The sequence below is a fragment of the Ictidomys tridecemlineatus genome, chromosome 8, assembly GCF_052094955.1.
Source record: "Ictidomys tridecemlineatus isolate mIctTri1 chromosome 8, mIctTri1.hap1, whole genome shotgun sequence".
NCBI lineage: Eukaryota > Metazoa > Chordata > Mammalia > Rodentia > Sciuridae > Ictidomys > Ictidomys tridecemlineatus.
In genome coordinates, this window is record NC_135484.1 from 9,644,257 (window position 1) to 9,672,235 (window position 27,979).

Here is a 27,979-nt window from a genome sequence, read left to right on the forward strand (position 1 = left end):
CCCGGTGGCAGACCCCGAGCTCCGGTCTCGCTCCGGGTGGGACCGGCTCGTGGCTCGTCTGCGGCCCCTCACTGCCCCCTAGAGTTGGGTTGAGCATTCCTTCAGTAGACCACATGATGAATAAAGTCCGCGAGTGACCCTCCCGGGGAGACCGCCTTGGAGGACTTCGCCCCCGCCCCCGGTGCGGGGCCGGGGACACTGCGGGCGGCGCTCGCATCTTTCCCGCCCAGCCCGGGAGAAGACGGGGTCTGGGGACAGCGACCGCACTCCGGACTCGTCTTCAGGTTGCACAGGGGAGGCCGCAGCGGAACCTTTCTCCTCCGCCCTGCTCTAGATTCCACCCGGGCCCGGTTGGCGCCGTACGCAGTGGTGGAGACTTAGACATGGGGACGGCGGGCGCCGGGCCTGGCGAGCCTTCTCACCTGGAGACTCCGGCGCCCACGGACGATCGGCTTTTCCTGGTGAAAGGTGTGAAGTGGGGCGGGGCGGTGCCTGGCCTGCGCCAAGGGCGTTCCCCTACGCATCCCGCCCGGAGCCCGCGTCGCGGCCTTGCCCCTGGATTTGGCGGGGTCGGGAACCGCTGGCGGCGGGAGCCGGGAGCCGGGAGCCGGGAGCCGGGTCCGCGCTCGCTCTCGCGTGCGGGCCGCATTTCCCCATCCCCTCGGCAGTTTTTCCCCTGCTCTAACTACACTCGCTCTCTTTACCCCCGGGAGAAACTTCACGCCGCCGCCCGCGCAGAGGGCAAGGGAGCTGCACCCGGGATGACCCCTGGAAGCAGAGGTCGTGAGGTCGGGCGCACTTCACCCGAGGCTGCCCTTCACCTTTGGCAACAACTGCTCAGCCATGATTTCTCGAATTTCAGAAGTAATTTTGAGTGTAACTTAAAAAGTATCTGAAACTTATTTGTTTCTTCTTTTTTTAATTTGAATCTCCCAAACTCTTGGCAGGTGGAATTTTCCTTGGTTCTGTTGCCGCAGCAGGAATGTTGGCTGGATTTGTTACCACACTATCATTGGCTAAAAAGAAAAGCCCTGAATGGTTCAATAAGGTTTGTGACACTGAGATCCATTCATTGCATTGTTATTGTTTATAATAAATGGCATCTCTTTATGTAAAAAAGTAAAGGAAATGTTGATGTCCTTTCTCATTGTTTTAAGAAGTCAGTCTGAGTATACCACATGGATTAAAGAAATTTACAAATTAATTGATGGTCTTCATTTTCATTTAAAAAGAAGTGCTTGATTCGTGGTTTTTTAAATTTTAGCAGAACAAGACTTTGAAAGCTTATCTGGTATAAGTCACAACATGACTTTAAATTTAGGTAACTCACTATTAGTATAAGAGGTCCCAATATTTTATGTACTATTAGAAAGAAAATTTATGGCAGTTAAACTCTTGATACTTACTGCAGTAAGATCTCTGTTTCAGAGATGTAATATTGAAATAAAGCGCATCCTGTGTCAGTGAGAAATATGTCAGCTTTTTAAACAGGAGGTTCATTCACTGCTATGGCCCCAGCCCCTAGAAAATAATTTAGATGCCCAGAAACTAGTTGAATGATTGTAACATACTTAAAGCAAAATATCCTTAACTTATTAGCAAGATTGACACAGTTGTTTTTTGGTGTTGTGTACTTCATTTCCTTCACTGATGAGGAATTTTCTTTGAGTTTTCTTGTAGATTCTTTTCTTTGTATTGTTCCTTCTCTTCCTTCTCACCCCTTTTGGCTTATTCAGTACTTCATTGCTTTAACAAATGTTTACTTGGGATCTTTCATGTGTCATACACTGTACTAACTAGGTGCAAAGATTAAAAATGAACAACACTTCTGCCACTCAGGAATCTTAGAGTCTAATGAGGTGGACACAAATTAAATATTCACCCAAATTATTACCGTTGTTGAGGAAGAGTGTTGCATGAAAAATCTTAAACCATTTGGATTTGCTTTCTCTTATCTTGGGCATTCATACTTAACTCTTCTGGACACTGTAATGACAAGAGAAAAATTTGAAGCATTTAAATTCCTTCTGAGGGCTTACATGGAACAACTCAAATTATCACTAAGAACCTTATGGATCATTTTCTCCCTTTGTAATTGAATATTTTTAGAGCAGAAATATATCTTGTGGCAGAAAGCAGTAAAATTTAATAGTGGTGCTTTAACAGTAGAATTTGGTTGATTTGTAAGCTGAAATGTTTTTATGTTACCCCTCAGCTCACAGACTTAAGAATCTGATGAAAGCTAGAGATTCCACACATATTTACAACTTTGCATTCTGTTTTGTTCTGAGATTTATTCATCACATATGCCCTTCATGGTCTAAGATGGTGGTTTACAGACTGATCCAGAGAACACTGGTGATTGAAACCCTTTTGTGGGCATGTAAGGTCAGAACTGTCTTCATGATTATTCAAACATAATTGTACTCATGGTAAGGAAGTAATGGACAGTGAAACTGCTGTGCCTTGGCATAGTCACCGTAGTGGCAGAAAACCATACTAATAGTCATTATTGTGTTTTTCATTTCAGTACATCTGCAATTAAAACAAACAAACATTACATAAGAATGTTATTGTCCAAGCAGTAAAAATTTTAGTTTTAGTAAATCATGACATTTGAATTGTGAGAAGAAATGGGAAATACTCATACAGTTTTTCTTAACATTGAGGCAAAATGTCTTTCTCTGGGGAAAGCAGTGTGTGATTGAGTTGCTAGCTGAACGAGCCACTTTTCCCATGGAATATTTTTTTTCGAAAGAACAACTGACAAACTGTTATTTAGAAGTAGGTATATGGAAACATTTTCCTAAGAGTGAAAAATATGAACCTGTGTTTCCACTGTTAAAATTCAAACTTTCAGTTAAAATTAGGTTTTAGAAAACTTATCTGCCATCCTGGGCTTAACCCCTACTTAGTGGTCAGCAACTTTACTGATGAGAATTTTTATGGTGATATTAAGGATGTTTTAAAAAATATATTGTTTAATAAATCATATCAGTAATTGAAATATGTATATAACTTGGTAAATCAGTATCTTCTGAGTAATCATGTATTCATGGAATAAAAGGTCTATTCAAAGTACAAAATAGACTAATACATTTTAATATAATAAATTACAAAGAAGTTCATTGACATGACTTCAGATTCCATATTGTAACTAACCTTGAATTAGGAGTTTTGTCAAGTTTTATAAAAAAAGGAAAGTTTTTAAATTACTTCTCTCTTTCCCAACCACATATCTATAGGCCAGATTTTATTCATATAGTTTAACCAAAACAACAAAAAAAATTTTTGCAACATGAAGCAGACATGAAAATCCAGTTCTCTTTTTTATTAGATTAGGCATCTAAAAAATTAGCAAGAATGTAAAATTTGCTTCTATTTTAAAATGAATAAAACTTGAGAACTTCTTGGTTTTGATTTCTAATATATGAAATATTAGTAAATATAACCTACATAACTGAAAATCTTTTGGGTCCAAGTATAAAAAGATCCTGAGACCCAGAAAGTTTGAGAACCACCATTCTGGATGGTTAAATATGTAAGTTCTGCTTCCCTCTGGGAAACAGTGGAATCAGAGCATTACCATTTATCCACGTTCTGAGAGTTAAAATGGGTTGTGGAAGAACTCAAGTTCTGGAGCACACATTTAATCAGTTTGTATTGAGCAAGCACCAATGTAAGAGTATCACTGAGGCAATGAACTTAAAGGTCACCCACCACCTAGACGTCTTCTATTATTATAATAATTATTTTTCCAAACATTGAATTCCTACCAAGTGCCAGCTGTTATTCTAAAGGCTTTACCCATTTAACCAACACACAGCCCTATGAGCTGATGTTACTGTGTGTTGTTCCCATTAAAGAGCAAGAAACAGGCACACGTGAATCAAGCAACTTGCTGGACATGGTACTTTCCTATCTTCAGTTATGTCTGGGGAATAAATCATACCACTTAGTAATATTGTTATTCACATAAACTCCTATCCACTAACCTGGGAATGTAGGTATTATAACACAGGATTGTAACCCAAAAGGACTTTTTAATGACCAACTTTTCAGTTAGGGGCTACCTACACTGCCTCTATTTCAGACAGATAATCAGCTCCGTAGTGACCTATTTTCATTTTTAGCTGTGTCTCATGCTAGAAAGCTGGAAACTGGAAAATAATAATAAGGACTAAGTAAGCACAGTTGTTTTTCTTTGTAATTTTTCGATAAACAGGAAAATGCCATCTAAGGTGGCCAGACAGTCCACTCTTGAGCTTCTTTGATCTATTTAAATGAACAAGCTTTATTTCTAAAACTGGTTCTTTTCACATATCAGTTTCATAAAAAGATTGCAAGGTTATATGAGTGAAATTTTGTGTGTATATTTCTATTAATGTATACATAAACATGAAATTTGCTTATCTAAAGTAATTCAGTGCCTTATAAATGTTATGGCATGGAACAACTTTATCACATTACTGAGTTATTTCAAGATCCATTTATGTAACAAGTAGATTAAAAGGACAGATTATCATTCATCTTTCTCATAGCTGTAACTTCTGAAAAATTATAAAAAATACCTTTTAAAAGTATTTTGCATACATTATTAAGTTATTCTGTGACGTAAACAAAAATTTGATATTAGATAAGATTGCTTTATAGGGGAAATTAAACTAGATTGAACATTCTTTTAAAAAATCTATTTGATTTATGTAAAATCCCAGAATTATATTGAAAAAAAGCTAAAACGTAGACTTATTCATTAGTATGCAGTTAGCATTCTGACAATTTGCTCTTGGTAGTTCCTACGTGTATGAATAATAGATTATTAATTCTCAGAGGCTACTAGGTAAATGTTAGAAGATAAGGAATATACATATGTTCAAGCATAGAAGTATTATAAATACTGAGTTTTCACTTAGAAAATCATTTTTGTTTTATCTTGGGAATACTCCTTAGTGTTTTACTGTAACTGCAGTATGATTTGTTAAATTCAACTTTCAAATACAAAAGCCTTAGTTTTAACTTAAAAAAAAAAAAAATGAAGCCAGGTGCAGTGGCATATGCCTGTAATCCCAAGACTTGGAGGCTGAGGTAGGAGGATCTCAAGTTCAAGGTCATCCTTAGCAACCTAGTGAGGCCCCAAGCAACTTAGTAAGACCCTGTATTTAAAAAAAAAAAAAAATGGCAGTGAGAGAAAATGCTTTCAAAGCAATGTTACTTTTTGGCAAATTAATCTTTTCCTGAAGCAAGTCAGTCAATATTCATTTTGAAAAATTTGAACGGAGTGCGTGAATGTCATTTGGCATTTTCCCCTAGAGGAAAAAGCTTGGGTCTACACTTTTAAAACTCAAAGATTAATTTTTAACATCAAGTTGCCACAAAAATTCATTTTCAGAAGTATAATTTATGTAGTATGACTAATAATAACTAATTTTATTTTATAACTTATGAGACTGATATTACACAAATATGACCTGCTTTCTAAAAAGTCTAAGGCAAAATTAAGATTTTTATGTGAATATTGCTGTATCATTAAGAGTTATTTTCATGCAGTTTCTTTTTTACTTGATTTAGTAAAACAAATGTGGGTGTATGTAGACTTTAAAATATATATATGCATAGGCCAATTTCTGTCCTTCCCAGGGGAATGATGGTTTTTTAATCTTTGTTTCTAAAATAATATTTAGGCCAAAGCACTTAAACTGACCCTGGTAAAATAACATTTGGTTAATTCTGGGCAAAAATCAGGCCAATTAAAAGCCAGGGAGTGCATCTATGTGAGATCTGTGGTGTCTAGGGAACCACACTGAAACTGTAGCAATATGGACAAGGAATGAGATGGAGAGAATATTGTTTGTATTGTGGAAAATGGTTAAAGAAGGACGTGTTGGTGACCTGGTTAGGTCTAAGGAATATCTAAAAAAAGTGCCAGTCAATAAGCACTGCGTACCTACTAGATGTAGTCATGATGCTATGTACAGGGATGCAGATCAACAAAGAGTAGGCTTTCTGTGTGCTGGAGCAGTGTTAGCAATCTCTAGCCAAGCATGCGTAAGAAAAAGCGGCACTAAGAAATAGGTTGAGCAATATAAAGAAAATTCTTCTGAAAAAGAAGCAGACACAAATAAATAGAAATTTCTTTCCAGATGAAAGGGTGTTATAATCTGCTGTTATCAGATTAGGTAATTATTTTAATGTTATTCTAATAAAAATGCCAATGAATGGGGAATAGAGAATGTTTTTTTCTGGAAGAATTAACAGGCACAGTGTCTTGTATGCTGAAATGTCTGTCAATCAGAGATATTGACTTACTAAGTAGTGAAGTTGCTATTTGACCATGGTTAGGCCAGGCCTCCTAGCATCATGATGCTTACATAGAGTACTAAAATTCATTTCAAACACTCCCAGCTTACTTATCCTTTCTGAATTGATCATTTTACCCAATCCTTTCTGTCTTCATTTCAGGGAAGCATGGCTACAGCTGCCTTACCAGAGAGCGGGTCTTCCCTTGCCTTGAGAGCTCTTGGCTGGGGCTCACTTTATGCCTGGTGTGGGGTTGGTGTGATCAGCTTCGCAGTCTGGAAAGCTTTAGGAGTTCACAGTGTAAGTAACTACTTATGATTGGCATCTGGCTGTTTTTTCTACTTTCTGCTATCTAAATTTTCCTGGTGTTCGAATTTCCATGTAGTGTGGTCCTATCTTGGGAAGTAATGGCAAAGAATGTAATGAAATTCTTGCCAATTTCTAGGCAACTTCTCATTACTAGTAACTAATTTAAGTTTTTCAACTATAATTATGTAATGACTAATTCATAGCTAATGTTCATTCTATGTAAATTGATGTTAGCTACTTCTTTAATGAATTGTTAATTGGAACAACTTTCTATACTATTTAACATCCATCCATATGTATAAACATTCTTGTAAAATAATTAAAGCATTTTTAAAATGGGTTATTTAAATGATTAATTGTGTTGCTTACACATTATTGGAAAAAATCCTAAGAGCCTAAATATGTGTGTGTTTATGTCTGGGTGTATATGTATGTGTTTATAAAATTTATACCCTAAGCTAAAAAGCTATCCATTAAAAAAGATTGGTTTCTTTCTTTTCTGTTGTTAAGAGGGTCCACAGAATTTCCAAACAACTACTAGGAAGTTCTGTGTATCAGGCTCTTAATGACAGATGAGCATTGATGGGAGTTTAGTAGAATAGGTGGCAGTAATGGAGTTGATGAAAAGAAGTTCTGGATTTATTTCAAAGCTGGAGTTAGCAAGGTCTTGTTGTAGATTGGATGTGGGATATGAGAAAAAAAGTGAAATCAGGGAATGTCTCCAAGATTTTGGCATGGGCAACTGCAAAATGGATAGAGACCAATGTTAGGGGATAGCATAAGGGGCTCAGTCTGGGACTTGTGGGTTTGAGATATGTTAGAAAGCCACATGAAGAATCAAGTAATCAGTTAGATATAGAAGTTGGAATTCAGGGGGAGGTTCAAAGTAGAGATATAAATTTGAGACTCACCAGTAGATGGATAATGTTTAAAGTCTTTATACCAGATGAGCTCATGAAGGCAGGCAGCTGGGTGGCAAGAAAGCAAAGAGGTCTAAGGAGGGAGCTCTTGTGGATTCCTAAGGTGGAGAGATTGGAGAGAGGAGAAAGTAGCAAAAGGGATTTTCTGACCAAAGAGGCCAGGAGAGCCAGAGTAGTAGCTGGGATGCCAGGAGAAGAAAACATTTTAAGAAGAGGCTGTGTTGCATGCTAGTGAGAAGTTGCATAAGAACACTGACCACCGGCTTGAGCGTAGCAATATAGTGGTCACTGTTGAAATGGTGGCGGAAAGCCTGAGTAGAGTAGATTCAAAAGAGAATAGAGGAGAGAAATTGGAGGCAGTAGGTACAGATAAGTATTGAGTTTTGCTGTAAAGTGAAAGAAAGAAATGGAGTCATAACCAGAAGGATTGGGAGGAGGGAGTTAAGAAGGTTTTGGTTTTAAGTTGGAGAATTATGTGGAGATGGATTAATTCAGTAGAGAAGGAGACACTGAGTTGTGGGGGGGGTGCAACAGGGAGTGGTTTGCTAAAGCAACCTTATAAACATAATTGAGCTTTTCACATTCAGTTTAATCATAACTAAACATGGGGATTATTGTACTTTTCAGTCAAAACACACTGATGGACAAATGATAGTTTCCCTGGTCTGAACAACCGTTATTTTTAAAGTGATTTTGCTTTCTAATCATCCTTTGTAACAATAAATTAGGGACAACTTGGAAAATTCTGAAAACCACTGACTGAAGATTTTTGATGATTGTTATTATTTCAATTTTTTTCATTTCATCCATTGTACCAACATTTTAGACATAGCAGACTATTTATTCTGCCTAATAATAATATAGCATTACTATCCCCCATTTTATAAGTGAGGAATAAGGGCTCAAGACCCTAACTCACTTGCCCAGGATCACACAACTTATAACTGACAGAGTCAAGTTTTGAACTGAATTCTAAATCTTCAATATCTGCATGTTTTCTAGCTTTACCTCCATTAGCTAAGATGGGAAATAAAGGAATAAGTGAAAGGAGCCAGGGGAGGGAGACAGGTAGTGAATTTGATTTTGATTGTGACCTGACCATGTTGTTCTTGATAATTCACCAAGTTTTTCTGGGTAAGTGAGAGCCTCATCTCTCCACATGATAATTGATGTCAAGTCTGGTCTAGGACTGGCCATTCTTTACTCAAAGAAGAGAAAATCTTCTTTTAAGCTATCATCTGCAATTAAAAAATGCCTACAATATTACAGTAAATGGAAAACAGGACTCATAGCTATGTATGATAGGAGAGCGGGTACCTGAAACAAGGTACCCGGGAGGAAAAATGTCAGATAGAAATATGTGAGTGAATTATGGGCATATGAGTGGATTTTTTATTTTGCCTTTACATATTTTCCTTTAAAATATTACTTTACTAGTAATACCTTTTAAAAAATTGTGCAAGATTTTATTTCTATTAGTTTTTTACTGCAGAGGAGTTCATAAAACTCCTCTGGCTACCTATGAAATGTACCCGGGGCTTGCACCTAGAAATAAAGTTAAGTGGCTGACAGCCTGTTAGCACTTTCCATTGACAGTGGAATTGATGGGTGATGTTTCCAGTGTTTGGTACTCTGGTTATAAACTCAATAAAAAATTTTAAGGTATGAAAATATGAATAATCTTTGATTTAAGAGTCATGGAATGATTCAATTTAAATTTTCAAAGACCAACAAAATTAGGTTATTATACACTGGAGAATTTGGCTTTATGGGCTAGATTGTGCTATTTTAGTTTCCAGAATGTGAACTTTGTTTTATGGTACTAATAAGAGGATTATTGCCTAAATTAAATATTTTGGGGAGAAAAAATATTTTCTGACTGGCACCACTGAATACAAGAATACACAGATTCCTTTTCTGTTGCATCTTTGCCTAACTAAATAGAGGGAATGCAGATACCCTCTCCCCACATACAGGTCACTAGGCACATCAGTTTGATCTACTTATTTAAGAAATGTCACAGAAAAATGAATCCACTAATATTTTCCAAGAGGCCCATGTTTTAAAGGCAGCAGTGTTTATTAATTTGTTGGTGTGTTCATTTGGAAGTCATTAATGGGTCTTTCGAGAGTCTCACACTGTGCTAAGAACATCTCCTCAATAAGCTGTTGTCTAAGCCTTACCATTCCCTTCCCTGGAAGATTCTTACTATCCTGTTCTGAGGCTCACAGACAGCATATAGGATATTTCATCTCTACATTTAGAGAGTTCCTGCATTTAGAGTTTTGATGATGAGATTGACCTGAGTCCAGTAATGAACTTGTGTCACTATCACTGCCTCTTTGGGAAATGGCATTTTTCTCTACCTAAGGATAACAGTATTGGTTAGAAAACGATGAGCAGAAATGGTCCATGCGCACAATAAATCGTTAAGAGGGGACTTTCTAGATAAATGTAGGTAAGTAAAAACCAACTCCAGCATCAAATAATTGTTGTATAGCTTCCCTGAAATGCATTAAATCTGCAATAAACTCAGCCCCCACCATCACAAAAAAAAAAAAAAAAAAAGGTGCCATCTAATGGCTGACTTTGAGCAGCCTGATAAAAGTACTTGTATTTCCTAATTTAGTTCACAGCTACATCTACTGGCCTAAAAGGGAATGTGTTAAAAATGCTTAAATCAAAATACTGTTCAGATTCTTAAAAATATTTTTGTTTTACTCTATTTATAATTATCATGAAATTTCATATTTCATGGAGCACATGTAATACATCAAATATATTTGTATTTTATATAATAGCACATCATTTAATCAGGGTTCAAAAAAAGGAGAGCTAGTGGGAGTTCAGTAACATGCCCAATTAGGGAGTTTGCCCAGGACTAGGTGGGGACCTCCCTGCCTGTGTAGAAATCAGCATAGACTCACATCTACCCTGCCACCTAGCCAGCTTTGGGCCAACAAGCACAGCCTGATTGTTCAGTCCAGGTTCATTGGTTACTCTTAATTATTGTACCATTTGAGTAGGACTGAGGATTAAATTCAACACAGTAACTTAATTGTGGAGGGGGGAGATGAGTTGACCTATGGGTTCATTGTTCCTAAACAAGCTATGCACCTGATCCCAAGAGACTGATCATTCAGCAGGGGCAGTGTGATTAGCTTGTTTTATCAGGGCAGGTACTTCAAGCTCAGAAAATAATTGAGGTAAATGATCTGAGTTCCTGTAGTGGACTAACTGGCAATTCCCTAATTATGGAAGAAAAAGTAGAAACCATGTCATATACAGTTATTCGTATGTTACTCAATGCATAACTTTGACTTTATTATCTATAATGGGTATTGATATTTGAAGGATTTCTGAAGAGGTTTAGCTAGTTTTCAATTAGACTACCTTGGATATTGTTTTCTTCTCTTCAGAGGGGAAACACAGGTATCTCAGTATTTCCTGGTTGATTTAATTGGAACTTTACAGAAGGGAGAATACACTGCTGAGGCCCTGTGCTCCACATTTGTGAGGGGGTTGCCATACCAAAGGACTGGCAGAGTCACCTCTGCTTCCCTTTCCTGTGTCTTGTGTAGATGTATTCATGATGCCTGGTATAGTAAGAATTTATAGATAATTTATAGCAGTTGCCTTCCTAGAAACTAAAACCCAAATAAAAACAATGAATGAAAATGTTCTTAGTTATTTTGAATTACTTTAAATTATTTAGAGATATAAATTATAAATGTTTTTAACTTTTTTATTGTGGGATAAGAGGTATTTGTCTTTATTTCTATTTTATATTAGTCAGCTTCATGTCACTATAACAAAATATCTGAGAAAATTAATGTCTAAATGAAAAGATTTAGTTCACAGTTTTGGAGGTCCCAGGCATATTGAGTGACCCCATTGCTCTAGGCTCCTGGTGGAGGTGCTGGACAACAGTGGCAGGGGTGTGTAGTGGAGCACAGCTGCTTGCTCATGTCATGGGCCAGGGAGCAAAGAAAAAACTGCACAGTCCCTCAGGGTCACATACCCATGACCTCAGGAACTCCCACAAGATTCCACCACCTTCTATAATGTCCTTCTTGGGACCAAGCCCAAGACATATAGGTCCTAGGGGGACATTCAAGATCTAAACTAAAGTACATGTATTGGTGTTTATTTTTAAAGAAAAATGTATTTAGGGCCTATCTTTTTTAAAAAACAAAGATGACATTGGTTTGGGGGTTAAAATATATATATGTGTGTGTGTGTGTGTGTGTGTGTGTGTTCACTGTTTTAGAAAAAAAAAAAACAACTCAATGTAGAAAAGTACAAAAAAGAAACAGAAGCCAGCAGAAATCCCACCAAGTTACAGTGACCATAGTAGGAACACCCTTTTAGACCTATGCTGTGTATCTACAGGTAGATTCATAGAATTGTGCAGAAATGTTGTGTGCTGGGTTGGGATGGAGCTCAGTGATAGAGAGTTTGCTTAGTATGTGGGAGGCCCTGGGTTCCATCCCCAGCACTGAAAACAACAAAAAAAAACCCTCGGGTGCTGGGACCTTTTTGACTGCACAGTAACAGGGACATTTCCCACAGCAGAGTACATAAATCTCTATCACTTTCAATGACTACATGATACTCCATTGCATATTATAATCTACTTAATCTGCTTAACTGGCAGTAGTAGTTAGATAATAGTTTTTCACTATTATACACCATAGTGATCATGTAGGCATACTTCTAACTGTACTTTTCTTGGTTGAGAAATTTGTCTTAAAGATAGAGGATGTATGTTTTAAAAATGTCTTTGCAAAAAATTTAAAAATAAAAAAATAAAAATGTTTTGCTATCTGTTGCTAAATGACCCTAACCCTAACCCTAAATGACCCTCCAGAAAAATTTGTTTATAAGGTAACAGCTTAGAATGAATCTGACATAACTTTCCTATGTTTGAATATAAATATATGAATACAACACCAGTGAAATTCCACATCATGTACAACCTCAAGAATAGAATCCTAATTAGAATAACTTATACTCCATGTATATATATTATGTCAAAATGCACTCTACTGTCATGTATATATAGAGAGAGAACAAATTTTTTAAAAAAGAAGATTACAGCCCATATAAGTTTCCTAGCACCCTGTATTACTCTGAAACTTTTGGCCATCTGATGGATAGGGAATTATCTCTTTTTTTCTTTTTTTTTTTTTTAAACTGCATCTCTCCTGCACCTCTGTTGCTATAAAGGCTCAAATGAAAACAGTCTGTGATTGGAGTTTTTCAAACCTCTTCAGGCCTGTCCTATCTCCTCATCTGCTGATATAGGTGGCTGCTTTCTCAAGATCCCAGGTCTCCTTTTCTTTAAAAATAAACAAACAAAAAAGGTAAACCATATAATAGAACAGCTATCTTTTAAATATTTCTCTAGAAATGGGCCTTTGGCCTTCCTGTTCTGAGAGTTAAAGGAAGTAATATTGTCTTTTTCCTCTGAGACTGTTCTGGGTGCATTCTAACAACATTTATTTTGTCTGATTCTTTGTTGTAACTGCTGCAAGGTATAATTTTTATGTTAATATTTAGATTTATTTCTTAACTCTATGATCAGCCTGATGGCTTTTGCTAATTATAATTACATTTCTTCCTTTGACTCTTTAATTCAGTTTTATTACTATTCTGGTTCATCTTTTATTAGTACATTTATTCTTAGACTATTTTTATGTATTCATCTCAAGTGAAGCAGTATTGCAGAGTGACTGTAAGACCCTAAATGTAAATAAAACGAGGGAAAATCTTAGAAGTTTTCAACTTTGATGATATCTAACAAAGGGAATAGACTAAGTTCTGTTTACTTCTCACTGGTTTAGTTCAAAGATTAAAAACAAGTATGAGTCTCCTGGCAAATTGTTTAATGGTAGCCATTTCAGAGTGATCTGCAAGGGAAGTCTGAGAAGTGGCTGAAGCATCTTTCTGCATCTTCCTAATCTAATTTCAGTGTTTCTAAGATCTCTACCAGCTGTGCCCTAGGAAGAAACTTCAGTTTTTTACTCTGATTAACACTCAGCATACTGGCCTCACCTCCTCTTCTTCACAGTGCTCACTAGAACCCCCAGAAAACAGGCAGAATGATCTTCCAGAGGTTGTTTCATCTGTCAATCCCTTAGGCCTTCAAGCAGTTTATGGATTAAGGAGTATTTTCCTGGAATCATTTTTAAATGAATTGGAAGCATCAGTAAGTTTGAGGCAACAGAGGCATCTCTGTTGCCCTTGTTTTGCATTCCTTTGCAGCTCTGATGGCTTAACATGGGGCTGGGGAGAGGCTCTTGATGTGTGGAGCAATTTGGTGACAGAGGGACTGAATCACAGGTCTTGTTCAGTGTAAAATGGGAGATAATGACCAACGTGTTTTACGCCAAGGAAGGAGAAATCTGATGCTGGGGCATATTTACAAAATATTTCTTTAAAAACCCACCAGTTTCCTTTCATAAGTCAAATTGGGCCTCTGGCAATTTATGAAATGGGAATGTGCACCCATTAAAGAAGGCCTTCTTTCCAGAGGCCTGGCACAAATCAGGCTCAGTCACCTCAGGAATGGTCCCAGCCATATTCCACAGGAGAAAAGGTGGCCTTGATCTCACTGAGTTTTCTTTTCATTTTTTTTCCTTTGTCCTTATTTCTTATACTGAAATTATAAAATTTGGCCGGTATGAACAGATGTATCTAAATAAAGCATTGTGGACTGATAGACCTGATATTGTGTTATTGTGTGCTTCCTCTTAAGCTTCATTTTAAAAGCTACCTGATATTGGTAGTCAAATATAGCTAAAATTCAATGAAACATTGAGTTTAATAAATATGTTAATATACTTATATACTTACTTGTTAGTATATCAGAAAATGAAGTCTCTCGAATTCAATTTCCCTAATAAATATTACTAGGGAAAAATTTTAAGAAGAAATATATATATTTTTTAATATTTATTTTTTAGTTGGGAACAATATCATCTTTATTTTTTATTTATTTTTATGTGGTGCCGAGGATCGAACCCAGCATGTGCTAGGCAAGTGCTCTACTGCTGAGCCACAACCCTAGCTCCAAGAAGAAATATTTTTTAATGCTGTGTACTTTTCACTATGCAAATTGTGCTAACCATAATTTAACTTTTTCTTGAAGACTGAATATCAGATATTGTTTGCTTCTTGTGCTAACAGATCCTGGGCTTTTATAGTTCTTTTATTTTTTTTAATAATTTTTTTCAGACCTAGTTTGTTACTTGCAGGTGTCCCATTTGCTTCTGAAATGCTGTGGCTTTACTGGACACAGTTATGCTTATGGGCCCCTCTTTGTCTTCATCTTCTGTCCTCCACAGGTTCCTGCCTCTCAGTGACTTTATCCCCACCCTGACTCAGGCTCATTGGCCCCTTAACTCTGATGCTTGGACATCCTGCAGGCATAATGCATGTTGCCCACGGAATGGTCACTTACCCCACCCTGCAGCCTACTCCTGGACCACTCTCCCAGTGAATGGCAGCACTGTCCACTAAGCTGCCCCAGGGGACAAGCTAGATCACCATTCATGACCATACTCTTTCTCACCCTGTCTCGTCAGTCACGAAATGCCTCTCTCCTGCATAGCCACAATGGCTGGGGACACTTCTTGTCTCAAGATGATCAAAACGGCCTCTCTGCTCTCTCTGCCTCCCACCTTTCTTCACTGCAATCCTTGCTGCATCTTACTGCCAGGCACTCTGGCCTTCACCTTCCCCAGACCTCTCCCTGCAGCTGTACCATACACTCTACTTGTTACCAGGGACAAAATGTCCATGCTGCTACCAAAAGCCCACCCTTGCCACTTGGGCAGGTCCCAATCCTGGTCATCTACCCAGAGACCTTGCTGCTCTTCTGTTCCTCAGGCTTTACTGATGGTTACATTCTCCCTGTTGCTGCAGCATGTACAGATGTGCTGTTCTCTCCCATTGGTCTGCTCCTTTCACAGAAAATATTTCCTGAAAGGATTGTATGTGGTGGTCATTTCCACTTCTCCCCCTTTCTATCTGCCAGCTTCTTTCCTTGGGACTGCAGTGCTATTGTCCAGGTTGCCAGTGCTCTCCTTGCTAGATCCAGATCTTACCTCCGTTCCTTGACCTTCTGGCCGCATTTGACCCATTGAGCAACCTCTCAGGAAGCAATGTCTTGTAGGTCTTGTGGTTTCTGAGACACCTTGGACCTCACTGGTCTTTGCCAGCTCCTCCTCTGATACTTTTGACATTAGTCCATTGACTCCATACAGAGACTCTTCATTCTTCATCTGTGCACAGACCCTCGGCTCTGTCATCCAGCTCCTGGCATTTTAAACCAATCTGTCCATTCGAGTGGTATCCAGATATATAGCCCTTCTGACTTGCCTCTCGGCTGCACTTTCCATTTTCACTGTGTCTCACAGGCATGTCTAATGACCCACGTCCCACCCAGAGTTCTTGATTTCCTCACCTCCTCCCAATGTATTCCTCACCTAGTCTCCCCCATTTCAGGAGGGACCACCATCACCCGTCCCCCTAGTTCAAACCAAAAGCCCAGGTGAGAATTGTTTCAGATTCTCTCATTTCCCTTCATCCCTTCTAATCCATGGGCAAGACCTGTTTGTTGTCACTCATAGCCCGCCTCCTCCATCTCTCTCCACCTCCATTCTTCTCTTACCTTGTGTATTGAGCATCCTTTTGGTCTCCTGACCTCACCTTCATTTCCCCTGCATTTTTTTTTCTCCACACAGCAGCTGGAGATATTTTTTAAATGTAAGTTAAGTTATAACACTATTTCACTTAAAACTCTTCACTAGCTTCCTGTGGAAGAAGGTTTGCATGGTAAAGCCCCACCTCCTTCCCTGACCTTGTCCTGAGCTACCCCAGTTGCACACCCCTCCTGTTACACTTGGGCCCTGCCAGTCCCCTTGTTCCTCCAATACACCAGGTTTACTCCTGCCTAGGACCTTTATTCTAGCTTTACCCAGGAAATTTATGGCCTGACTCTCTGTATAGCCAGCTCTATTGCCATTCAGAACTTCCACCCAGATTTATTTCACCTCCTCGGAGAAGTATCCTCAGACCATATGGTCTAAAATTACTCATTATCCTGTTTTCTTCACAGCACCAATTGCAAAATAAAATTATTTGGCCTATTTTCTTGTTTTATCAGTCTTTGTAAAAATGTAAATTCTGAAAACAGCTCTTCTTTATCTTGCTCATTGTATCATTGGCACCTGTCATAGTGCCTTCCATTAGTAGGTGTTTTTTAAATATTTGTTGAATGAAATCTGATTACATGGCTTCTGCTATCTCAAAGGCTCCCTTTGCCTTGAGAATGAAGTCCAGTTCCTTTAATGGTTTATGCACCCCTCTGTGATCTGGCCCCTTCTTATTCTTTAACTTATTGGTTCTCAACTGGAGGCAAAAATGTCCCCCCACCCAGCCCCAGAATATATGTAGAAGATATGTGGCAGTATCTGGAGGCACTTTTGCTTGTCAGAACTGGGATGGTGCTGCTGGCATGGTGCTCCTTGGAGACTTGGAGGCTTCTTTAATTCTAAAATATAATTTTATAACTTTAAAATTACAAAGAAAGCTTTTAAAATAATTTTGTTTATGTAATGCTCTCCTTCCTTGTGAGTTTATAGTCTGTTTCAGATCAGATTATAATGTTAATTAACACTAATTTTTACTCATTTGGATCCTTCCCCCCCCCAAATCAAGGAATTCTTATGCTGATTTTTTGGGGGGCTACCAGTGATTGAATCCAGGGGTGTTTAACCACTGAGCCACATCCCAGTCCTTTTTATATTTTATTTAGAAACAAAGTCTTACTAAGTTGCTTAGGCTGATTATTTTCTTAATGGTTCCCAAAAACAACATTTTAAATAATTCTAATGTTTAAAAATATTTTCTCTTCCATTTGTATACTTGTTTCACTGTATTTCTAGTAGTATAGATTTTGTTGTTGTTTAACTTGGTTAAGGTTTGAAAAATGCTTGGCTATGAAAATAGGTAAGAATTTTTTTTAACTTATTCACAGTTTTATTTGAAATTTATGCATTAGCCTTGCTAAGAAACCCCAAAGGGAGCTGGGCACAGTTGCAGACACCTGTGGCCTGGGAGGCTGAGGCAGGAGGATAGCAAGTTCAAAGCCAGTCTCAGTAATTTAGAGAGGCCCTGAGCAACTTAGTGAGACCCTGACTCAAAATAGAATGTAAAAATGGATAAATATGTGTGGCTCAGTGGCCAAGTGCACCCCTGGGTTTAATGCCCAGTATCAAATAAATAAATAAACAATAAATAAATAAATAAAATAACCTAAAGGGGCATCACTCATTTTACTATCTCTGTTGTAGCACCAGGTAGATTCTCTAGCCCAGATTTTCATTTCTTACTCTTCTTTCTAGCCTTACAAATTCAGATCTGCATTGATTTACTCATCCTTTTCTATCATAAGCATTTCCCAAATCCTTATTCATGTGTCCATCTCTGATCTAGAGGATAAGGATACGTTAATAAATAAGGTTGATCCCTTTAGAAGTGATATATTCAATAAGTATTTCACATTTAATTATGATAAATCCTGTAATAGAGATAGGTACAAAGTGGTGACATAGGATTTTTTAAAAATCCATTCTGCTTGAAGGATTGGCAAGATCTGTGAAAGGATGGGCTGTGGGAACTGGGCTCCTGGACAGAAAAAGGAGAGTGGGAGTGGGCTGGGAGAGGCCAGGTGGAAGGACAGAGTGACTGAGTTGCAGCCATTCCAGAGACATGCAGTGGTCTGAATTTCCTTCCACCTCCCTCCTGAGTGGTATAAACAAAAGCATTAAAGTGTAATCCTGCCATCAGCTATAATATCACACTGCATTTTGAATAGATAATTTGAGCTAGGTTTTCAATTCAAAAAGAATAATGAGCCACCTAAGATAGAAACCATTAGGGAGCTGTCTGGCTATATTTGGCTTACCACAACTTTGAGTAGACCTACATCTGCTCTGGAGGTCACTTACGTCTCTTCATCTTTCTTAGTACTTCCCATCTTATCTTGAGACTTATTGTAAATAAAAAGTGGCTTTGTTTGATGTATTTTTATTTTGGAAAGGTTTACCCATCCCAACCCACCCCTATAATGATTTAGTTATGGCTAGGGGGAAAGACTGAAGACACTGGTCTCAGATACTATATTGCTGAAGAAATTCAAACTCTAGGAAGAAAATTACATAGAAGGAAGCCATCCACTTTAGATGGTCTTTATGTCCTTGAATTTCATGCTCAAGAGCACTTATCCTGGAAAATGACTTGTCTGGTCAAAGGAATCATTTAGGAAGAAGGTGGAAGCACTCATCAGGTTAAAACATTTCCAGTGAGGACTAGGATAAAAGAAATGATAGCTATCAAAATCTTTTTGTTTCTTTTAAAGGATCCCTCTAAAATATTGGCTACCATTCAATAAAGATGATTATTTTTAAAATTCAGGTTTTAAATTTGACAAATGGTATACCATAAATCTGACTGCCTGAGTGGAGAGAATTCATGTTCTGATGCTTTTGTGCTTTTGTGTGTCACAGAGCTTGTGGCTCTGTACCATCTAAACAGAGTGTTGGGGTCCCTATGGCTTAGACAGTGCATCATCACAGCCAATGAGTCACATTGAAACAAGGTTGTGGAACTACAATGATTGCCAATTTTCCCCACCCCTCATCCGACTCCTTTGCATATTGTTCCTCTCTTCAGTGGCAGGAAGAATGAGAACAGCTTTTCATGTCCTGAATATAAATTATTCATTTTGTCAGGATTTGTTATCCCAAAACTGTAATCTTGTGGATTATGAAAGGGCTATATGTACCAAGAAGCCCATTCTGGGAGAGTAAATCCTGTCTTAGAACAAGAGGGGTGCTTTGAGCAGTCCTTACTGGGTTCAAATCATTTATAAGTGGGGAGAAAGAATCATATTGTAATTGAGGCTTTTGATGTTTATTGAGTTTATCAGAGTGTGCATTTCATCATATGTAAAATGTACATCTCCTCAGCAATTTGTAAGGAAATTAGTTAAGAAGACTGCCTAGAAAAAAAGCAGAGGAAGTAAGATATACTGATACAGTGTTGTATACTAAATAATTTTCATCATTTTAGTCATCAGTCTGATTTGTGCATTGCTTAAAATTTGTGATTTTAAGAACATTCTAAAGATAAGTTCCTTTTTTGTGACTTCTTAAGAAGTTGTTTTTACTAGGACTCAATCACAGGCCTTCCTTTGGTATAAGAAGGAATGGGTATCCTCTCCTGGTGAGTTTTGACTATTGAAGTAATACATGGGCAGCCCCTTGCCCTGTTGTCGAGCACCTGTCAACTTCCATGGGTGTGAATCATGGTCATGGTCATGGTCAGTCCTTCCTAAATAAAAGGTCCTTCAGCTAAATACACTGGGAAACAGGAGCCCATTTCTCTTCCAATGCTATTGGGAGACAATGCATAGCACCTTTGTGGCCTGCAATTTAACATATTCACCTGTACTTGATTGACGCATCTTACTACTTGCCTACTCAGAGTAGAAAATCGATGACTCCAGGACTCTGGGTTCACCTGCCAAACGTTAGAGTATGTGTATAAAACCAACTGCAGGATGCCCTAGCTGGACAGGAAGCCCATCCGCAAGCCTTGGTCTGCGCGGAGCCTGAGCACTTGGCGAGGCCTCATGGGGTGGGGGCGTGGCCTGCGGGGCCACGTGGGCGGGCGGGGCCTGCGCAGAGGCCTTACCTCGTCCTAGCCGGGTTCCTCTGGCCCTCAACGGACTGTGCCTCTGCGGTGGCTTTCCTCCCTCTCTTCCTCCTGAGTGCGCAGCCATGAGCTGGGCTGCCGCCGTGCTGCGGTCCAAACAGAGAGCCAGCGCGAAGCTCCTGGGCCCCGGGAGGGCACGCAGGCCCCCTCGGGCCGCGCAGGTCCCGCTGGGCGGCGGCCGGCTGCTCACGCCCGTGTCGGAGATGGCGACCGTGAAGGGGGAGCTCTTCAAGAATTTGGCTCCCGAGGAGCGCGTCCACCACACCAAGGTGTCCATTATAGGGAGCGGGTCGGTGGGCGTGGCCTGCGCCTTAAGCATCTTGCTGAAAGGCCTGAGCGACGAGCTCGCCCTCGTGGATGTTAACGAAGCCAGGCTGAAGGGCGAGACCCTGGACCTTCAGCAAGGCAGCGCCTTCGCGAAGCTGCCCAGCATCGTGTGCAGCAGAGACTACCTGGTCACCGCCGACTCCAGCCTGGTGATTATCACGGCAGGGGCGCGCCAGGAGAAGGGAGAAACCCGCCTGGACTTAGTCCAGCGGAATGTGGCCATCTTTAGATTGATGATTGCCAGTGTCGTCCAGTACAGCCCCCGCTGCAAACTGATCGTGGTTTCCAACCCAGTGGATATCTTGACGTACGTAGCCTGGAAGTTGAGTGCGTTTCCCAAAAGCCGCGTTATCGGAAGTGGCTGTAATCTGGATACTGCTCGTTTCCGGTTTTTGATTGGACAAAAGCTTGGTATCCACTCCGAAAGCTGTCACGGGTGGGTCCTTGGAGAACATGGAGACTCGAGTGTTCCCGTGTGGAGTGGAGTGAACATCGCTGGCGTCCTTCTAAAAGATCTGAACGCAGCTATAGGTACTGGTAAGGACCCTGAGCAGTGGGAAAATGTCCACAAAGAAGTGGTTAACAGTGCCTATGAGATTATTAAAATGAAAGGTTATACTTCATGGGCCATTGGCCTATCTGTAGCTGATTTAACAGAAAGTATCTTGAAGAATCTCAGGAGAGTGCATCCAGTTTCCACCATAATTAAGGGTCTTTATGGAATAAATGAAGAAGTATTCCTCAGTGTTCCTTGTGTCCTAGGAGAAAATGGTATAACAGACATTATAAAGATAAAGATGACCCCTGAAGAGGAGGCCCGCTTCAAAAAGAGTGCAAAAACCCTTTGGGGAATTCAGAAGGAGCTCAAGCTTTGAAGTTGTTTGGAGACACCATTCTGAAGTTACTGAAGACAAAATATAGATATAGGATTGTGTATGCCAAGGTTTAGAATAACTTGAATTCCTAAAAATTGATGAAGAGGTTCCCCTCTTTATTTAGCCCTCCAGGTTTTGTTTGTTTGGTTTTTATTATTTAGTATCCAGATGTTATATGGTACTTTTTACAATTCTTGACTGCAACACAAAAGGGGGTTTTGATGTCTCTTATGTATCAGTACTTTCCTTGAACATCAGTGTCGTTGCTATCTAGTCCAAAAACAAGTCTGTGTGGTTTTGGATACAAAACAAAGATATTGGTGTTTATTGTGTTATAGAAATTCCATTCTTTTTGTTAAATACATACTAATTCATTCTGGCTCATTGATAAATATGTTCACTTATATACTCTTTTTAAAAGTTGTAACTTCCTCTAATGTATAAATAAAGTTGTGTACACACATGGTACTTTTTTGTAATGAATCCATCTTGAGGCTTCCCTCTTTTTGCTGGGACAGCCAATCAGCTGGACTATTAAACACAAACATCATGAAATGGGAACTCTGTGTGTGTGTGTGTACAGCACACGTGTGCATGCATGCCTGTGAAGCAAGAACATTAAGATATGAAAATAATGGTGATCAGATGTAGCTGTTACCAAACGTTCAATGCAAGGGGGCTGAGGTTGTGGCTCAGTGGTAGAGCACTTGCCTAGCACGTGTGAGGCCCTGCGTTCAATCCTCAGCACCACATAAAAATAAAAAAATAAAGATATTGTGTCCATCTACAACTAAAAAATAAATATCTTTAAAAAAAAAAAAGTTCAATGCAGTAGAGTAGAATATCTTTAGAAAGAGGCCTGACAGTCACAGGTGGTACAGCTACTGTCATTGATTTGGCAAAAAAAAGAAACCCTTGAATTGTGCAGTTACCAAAAGTAAAACCTGATTTAGTGAAAGCGTTTCAGGCATGCCTGTGAGAACCCCATCTGCTGTCTTGTTAAATCAAGATGCTATTATAAATTGTTCTAGCTGGGCTAGGTCTTAGTACTGTGGGCCCTGGCTCCGAGAGTCATCCCTGTTGCTTGGTTTATTTCATGTGAACAGCTTTTGCTTTTCAGTTGTGCCCTGTTTTTAATTGCTTCATAAGACTTGGCCATCTTAGTGAGAATTGCTTTTCTCAGAAAACATTCATTTCAGTTCATATTCTAGACATTATGGATATGATATACTAAGAGTTTAGGAAAAAGTAAAGATGGTGTATCTATCCTTTACTTAAAGGACAATATTAATAACTTAGAAAATGGAAAGCTGAGATTTAAAAATTCACATTAGCTTTCCTAACACCATTGAATATCTAAATGAACAACATGATTATGTTCTAATACATGTCATCTTCAAATCATTGTTGCAATCAGCATCTGCTCTCTAAGCCAAGCCAGTGCTGGCTGCTTAGTTGAATTTTATCAAACAGATTTAGGACAGCAATCCCTCATTAAAAAAAAAAAAATGGCCCTGTGTATGCTGATCGGATGGATCTCCCATATACAATTTCACTGAGAACATCTAGAAATGTTCTAATTCCCCCAGGAAACGGTTTCATATAAAGGGATTAACTGATGTGCTGAGTTCCCTGGACATGGGAAAACTGGTGGTTTGTTTGACCCAAGTGGTTATAAGAGATTTGTAGGGCTCATTTGCAGAGTCCCTGTTCCCTCTTATGTGATAAGCTTTCATTCAACTGTGTTACAGTCATAATGTATGACTTTAGGGTATCAGAGTATGCCTTATGTCAGCCAGAATAGGCTGAGTTATGCCACAATGAAACACAATCTCCCTTAAAATACAGAGATTTATTTCTCACTCATGTAGAAGCCACAGTGGGTTCAAGTGACTCTCTTGGAAAGCTCTTCTTCAAGTTCTGGCTTAGCACCTCAGGTTACTTTTATCTTGAAGAACCACCTGGGTGACACAGATTTCCAGTACTGCGTGCGATGAGAAGGCAGGAGAGGCCTAGAAAGTCAACTCCTGTGGTTAATACTCAGCCAGGAAGTGACACACATTTCTTTTTCTTATGTACACTAGTTACATGGTTATCGAACTTTAAGAAGTGGGAGTATGATCCCTTATCTCCAGAAGTAGATGTATACTGGTTCTTGGTGAAAATTAGTGCTACATCTGTCATACATCCAAAAGAAAATATCCACTATTATAAGAGGTATATATTATGTTTTTAAAAATGTTTTCAGTGAAAGGTGGCACATGGGTGAAAGTTTTAGAGACACTTTGTGTTTCTGAATCATAGAAACAGAGTGACTGAAGGGAGATTCCTAGACATCAGTCAGCCAGGCAAGTATCCTTAGGAGCCACATCATCTCTCTTACCTCTGGTTTTTCTTTTTTTTTTTTTTTTCCTTTTTTTTTTTTTTTAACTGTACTACAAAGCAATAGTAACAAAAACAGCATGGTACTGGTACCAAAACAGGCAGGTGGACCAATGGTATAGAATAGAGGACATAGAAACCAATCCACAAAATTACAACTATCTTATATTCGATAAAGGGGCTAAAAGCATGCAATGGAGGAAGGATAGCATCTTCAACAAATGGTGCAGGGAAAACTGGAAATCCATATGCAACAAAATGAAACTGAATCCCCTCCTCTCGCCATGCACAAAAGTCAACTCAAAATGGATCAAGGACCTTGATATCAAATCAGAGACTATGCGTCTGATAGAAGAAAAGGTTGGCTCCGATCTATATTTTGTGGGGTCGGGCTCCAAATTCCTTAATAGGACACCCATAGCACAAGAGTTAATAACAAGAATCAACAAATGGGACTTACTTAAACTAAAAAGTTTTTTCTCAGCAAGAGAAACAATAAGAGAGGTAAACAGGGAGCCTACATCATGGGAACAAATTGGTTTTTCATAATAAAGCGGAGGGTCATAATTTAAGCTATATAGAACTGTGAAGATTAAATAATGGTGCTTTGTCCAGTGCCTGATACATAGGATATCCCAAATGATACATTATTCCTGTTCAAGTCACACTTTTACAACCTAACGATAATTTTTATCTCCTGATATATTAGTATTATATGGTCTTACTCTGTTCTGTTTTAGGAAGAAACTGAATTATCATATTCTTAAAAGTTATCATTGACGCTGTAATCACTGACATATCTAAAGGTTGTGCCTTCATATCAGTAGATCCTATAATGATCCTGGCAATAGTCCTACATCAGCAAGTGAGAAGATAGAAACTAAGTGAACTTGTTAGTGGCAAATACAACTCAAAAGAGTTTTAAATTCCAATAACTGCCCATTTATTAGAATTGATGTGTAAGGATTTTCAGAAATTAATTAAACTGAGGTATAATCTGAAGATCTTAAGTATATGGAGCTCTAAAGCAACTAGAGACCCTGTTTATAACTTAAATGTAGACATTTAAGGCACCACCTTGGTGACAGATTTCCAGTATTACGATGGGAATGCAGGAGAGGCCTAGGAAGTCACCTCCTATGGTTAATACTGAGCCTGGAAGTGACACACATTTTTTTTTTTCTCATATACTCTAGTCACATGGTTAAACTACATATACTTAAAATCTGAAGTTGTTGTTGTTGTTTTGCTTTGGAGAAGTCAGTTCTTTCTGTGTACCATCAATAAAGATTTTCAGAATAAAAAACTATACCAAAAACTCCCACAAAATACAAATAGTAGTCCACCAAGATTGTGGCAACCAGAAATAGACACCCCCCTATAGTTCCAGTTCCTTCCAGGGATGAAGTGCTATCTCTAGTGAAAAAAATCTGAAGATTTTAAGTATGCAGAGCTCCATTGTCTAAAGCAACTTGAGACCTGTTTATAACTTAAATGTAGATGCTGGGTTTCCATATCCACAGCTTGAGCATTCGAGACTAGGGCTAAGTGGTGTTTCCCCCACTCTCCTCAGTTCTTTCTCCTGTTCTGAAGCCCTTATGTTCCTGGTTGGCTGTTTTCCAGATGATTCCTCCTACTGGTTCAGTTACTTACCTATGACCCTGGGAACAAGTAAATAATACAGTATGGGGGAAATGAGAGGAAAGAAGAAAATCAGGCCAGGAATGGGAATGGGAGCACTATCCTGCTGAAGTTGAGCAGCTGCCCTTCACTCTCCTACCCTGGCCTCCTTTGCTTCCCACCCACTGCTTCCTGGCAGCTTACTATTCTATGTCACTGAGAAGGGAGAACGGTAAATGATGTTGCTTGTGCCTTGGCCATCTCACATCCCTTTTGAAAACTGTGTCATTAAGCTAAGTTTTAACATGTTCACCCGGAAAGAACCAGGTAACACATTGTAAACCCTGTCCGAGAAGTGCCTGTTTCTCAACTATGAAAGTCTGTGCAAAGTTCCTCAATGGGGGTATGGTTGGTGCTTTGGAGAAGTCAGTTCTTTCTGTGTACCATCAATAAGGATTTTCAGAGTAAAAAACTACCAAAAACTCCCACCAAATACAAATAATAGTCCACCAAGATTGTGACAACCAGAAATAGACACACCTCCCCCATATTCCAGGTCCTTCCAGGGATGAAGTACTGTCCCTAGTGAAGAAACTCTCATAAAGGGATCATCATAGTGCAAAAACTCTTCTCAGCATGGAGAGTGAAAAAAAGGGGTGGGAGAAAGAGGCATGTCCCATAATGTGTGTATCTTCAAGATTGGAATCTGGGTCTAGAGCTTGGAGATGCTTGGCATGGGTCACCTAAGACTATATAATGGATATATCCTTAAGTATCTTCAGTCTCAGAATAGTTCAACCAAAATTATATATAACTGTAAAGTAATGCTTTTAACAAATAAACCACTATAATTATATCCATGTGAGCTTTGTTCTTAGAACACATTTTTATAATGTGTGTGCACCTAACATACAGTAGGTGTGCTTTATGTGCATCTACGCAATCCTCACAACTGAAGGCAGATAGTTATTATCTCCATTCTGCATAGTGGAAACTATGGCTGGAGAGAGTAGGCAGCTTTTCCAGGTGGCGGAACTAGAGTTTGAACGGAGACTCTGATATCACCTCTGAATTTGGAAACAAGGTAAAGATTTAGCCTGAATTTGAAAAAAATAAGTATCAACATGAAAAAATATATTAACTAACTCTCAGATAACCATGGGTGACACTCTAAGAATGTCTACATGTTGCTGATGAGTCCAGGGTCCTTCACAATCCAGATGAGGAGAAACGGTGAGGCTGTGGTGCTGCCAAAATGGCATCTTCGTAGCAGACTCAGAGAGAGGATAAGCATCCATCAGAGTGTGTAAGACTCCAGCTCCAGGAGCCAGCACTCCCCTCTGAGCTGGGGTGTAGGCCTTGGGTGGACCAGGCCCCCAGGTGAACTGCAGGAATCCTATCAGCACTACATAAGATCTCCCAGCCCCTACCCTGACTCTTGGATTCCAAATCAACTTCTGCTGGTAAAACCCTACCCGGGCTTTTCCACACTGCCTGGCCCACAAGAACATTCTAATTTATCTGCCATTCATTGATTCATTTGTTTTAGTAAACTCCTACTAAGTTTCTTGTCTCCATTCTTTCCCTCTGGCCCTGAAATTCTCACTTTGAATGACCTAAGTATGCTCATTTATTTGGGCTGACAGAAATGGCACTCTTTGCTACATCTGTATGTATGAAAGCCAGCGAGCCACACCATTCCTCTGATAGCAGATTCATATCCTAGAGGCTGGACAGTGTTGCCTTCCAGACTAAGAATGAAATTTTGTGTTATTTAGTTAATGGATTCATACTTGGAAGAAGAAAGAGGTGTGTGCTTTGTTCTGTCGAGGCAGCTGGAATACAGGCCTCGGTGGTTATTGGTCATCCCTTTTGCTCTGTGCCTGTGACAGTGAGGTGTTTTCCAGTCAGCAAAGGTGCTGTCTCTGATAGTTTCGGGTGTTTCTCCCTTCTTCTGACATTTGATGACCATTTTTTTTTCCTTCTTCTAGATGAAAGACTTTCGAAGTAAAATGCAATCGATATTTCCAACAATTCCCAAGAACTCCACGTCAGCTGTTGAGTGGGAGGAAGCACTGAAATCTAAATAGAAGGACATGGGTGAATTCCAGTATGATTGCTGCAGGAAGGGTGGTTTTGGAAACACCACCACAGTTGAAAAGGGCCTGGGAGCAGTTTCCCCATGGATCACCAACAGATTGTGATGAAGCGCAGGACGCAGTGTCGAGGCTCCCCGGCAGGCGCTCTTTCTGTGTGCCTGAGTCTGTCGGGAGGGAAATGTCTTCCCAAAGTTCAGATGACTATTTAACAATAATAATCACTGGGATGCCTTCCCAGGGAAGATGTCTGTTTGGAACAATAAACCAAGGGTTGTACCCGGGAAAAAAGAGTTTATAATAAAGTATGACAAAGAATCTTTATAAGCAGACCTCTAACAGCAGTGATACCTCAATGTATCTAAAT

The 27,979-nt window shown here is 39.3% G+C and overlaps 2 protein-coding genes across 2 annotated transcripts; both read left to right on the top strand.

The window, feature by feature from the left end:
- Nucleotides 1-232: 232 nt before the first annotated feature.
- On the top strand, nt 233-27,942 carry Tmem242 (transmembrane protein 242). The gene is made up of 4 exons (XM_005321394.5): nt 233-468; nt 948-1,048; nt 6,460-6,597; nt 27,508-27,942. The coding sequence occupies exons 1-4, from the start codon at nt 384-386 to the stop codon at nt 27,604-27,606; spliced, it is 423 nt and encodes a 140-aa protein (XP_005321451.1). The 5' UTR covers nt 233-383; the 3' UTR covers nt 27,607-27,942.
- On the top strand, nt 6,604-25,214 carry LOC101957218 (L-lactate dehydrogenase A-like 6A). The gene has a single exon (XM_078018834.1). It carries the CDS (start codon nt 20,378-20,380, stop codon nt 21,512-21,514), a length of 1,137 nt encoding a protein of 378 aa, XP_077874960.1. The 5' UTR covers nt 6,604-20,377; the 3' UTR covers nt 21,515-25,214.
- Nucleotides 27,943-27,979: the final 37 nt, after the last annotated feature.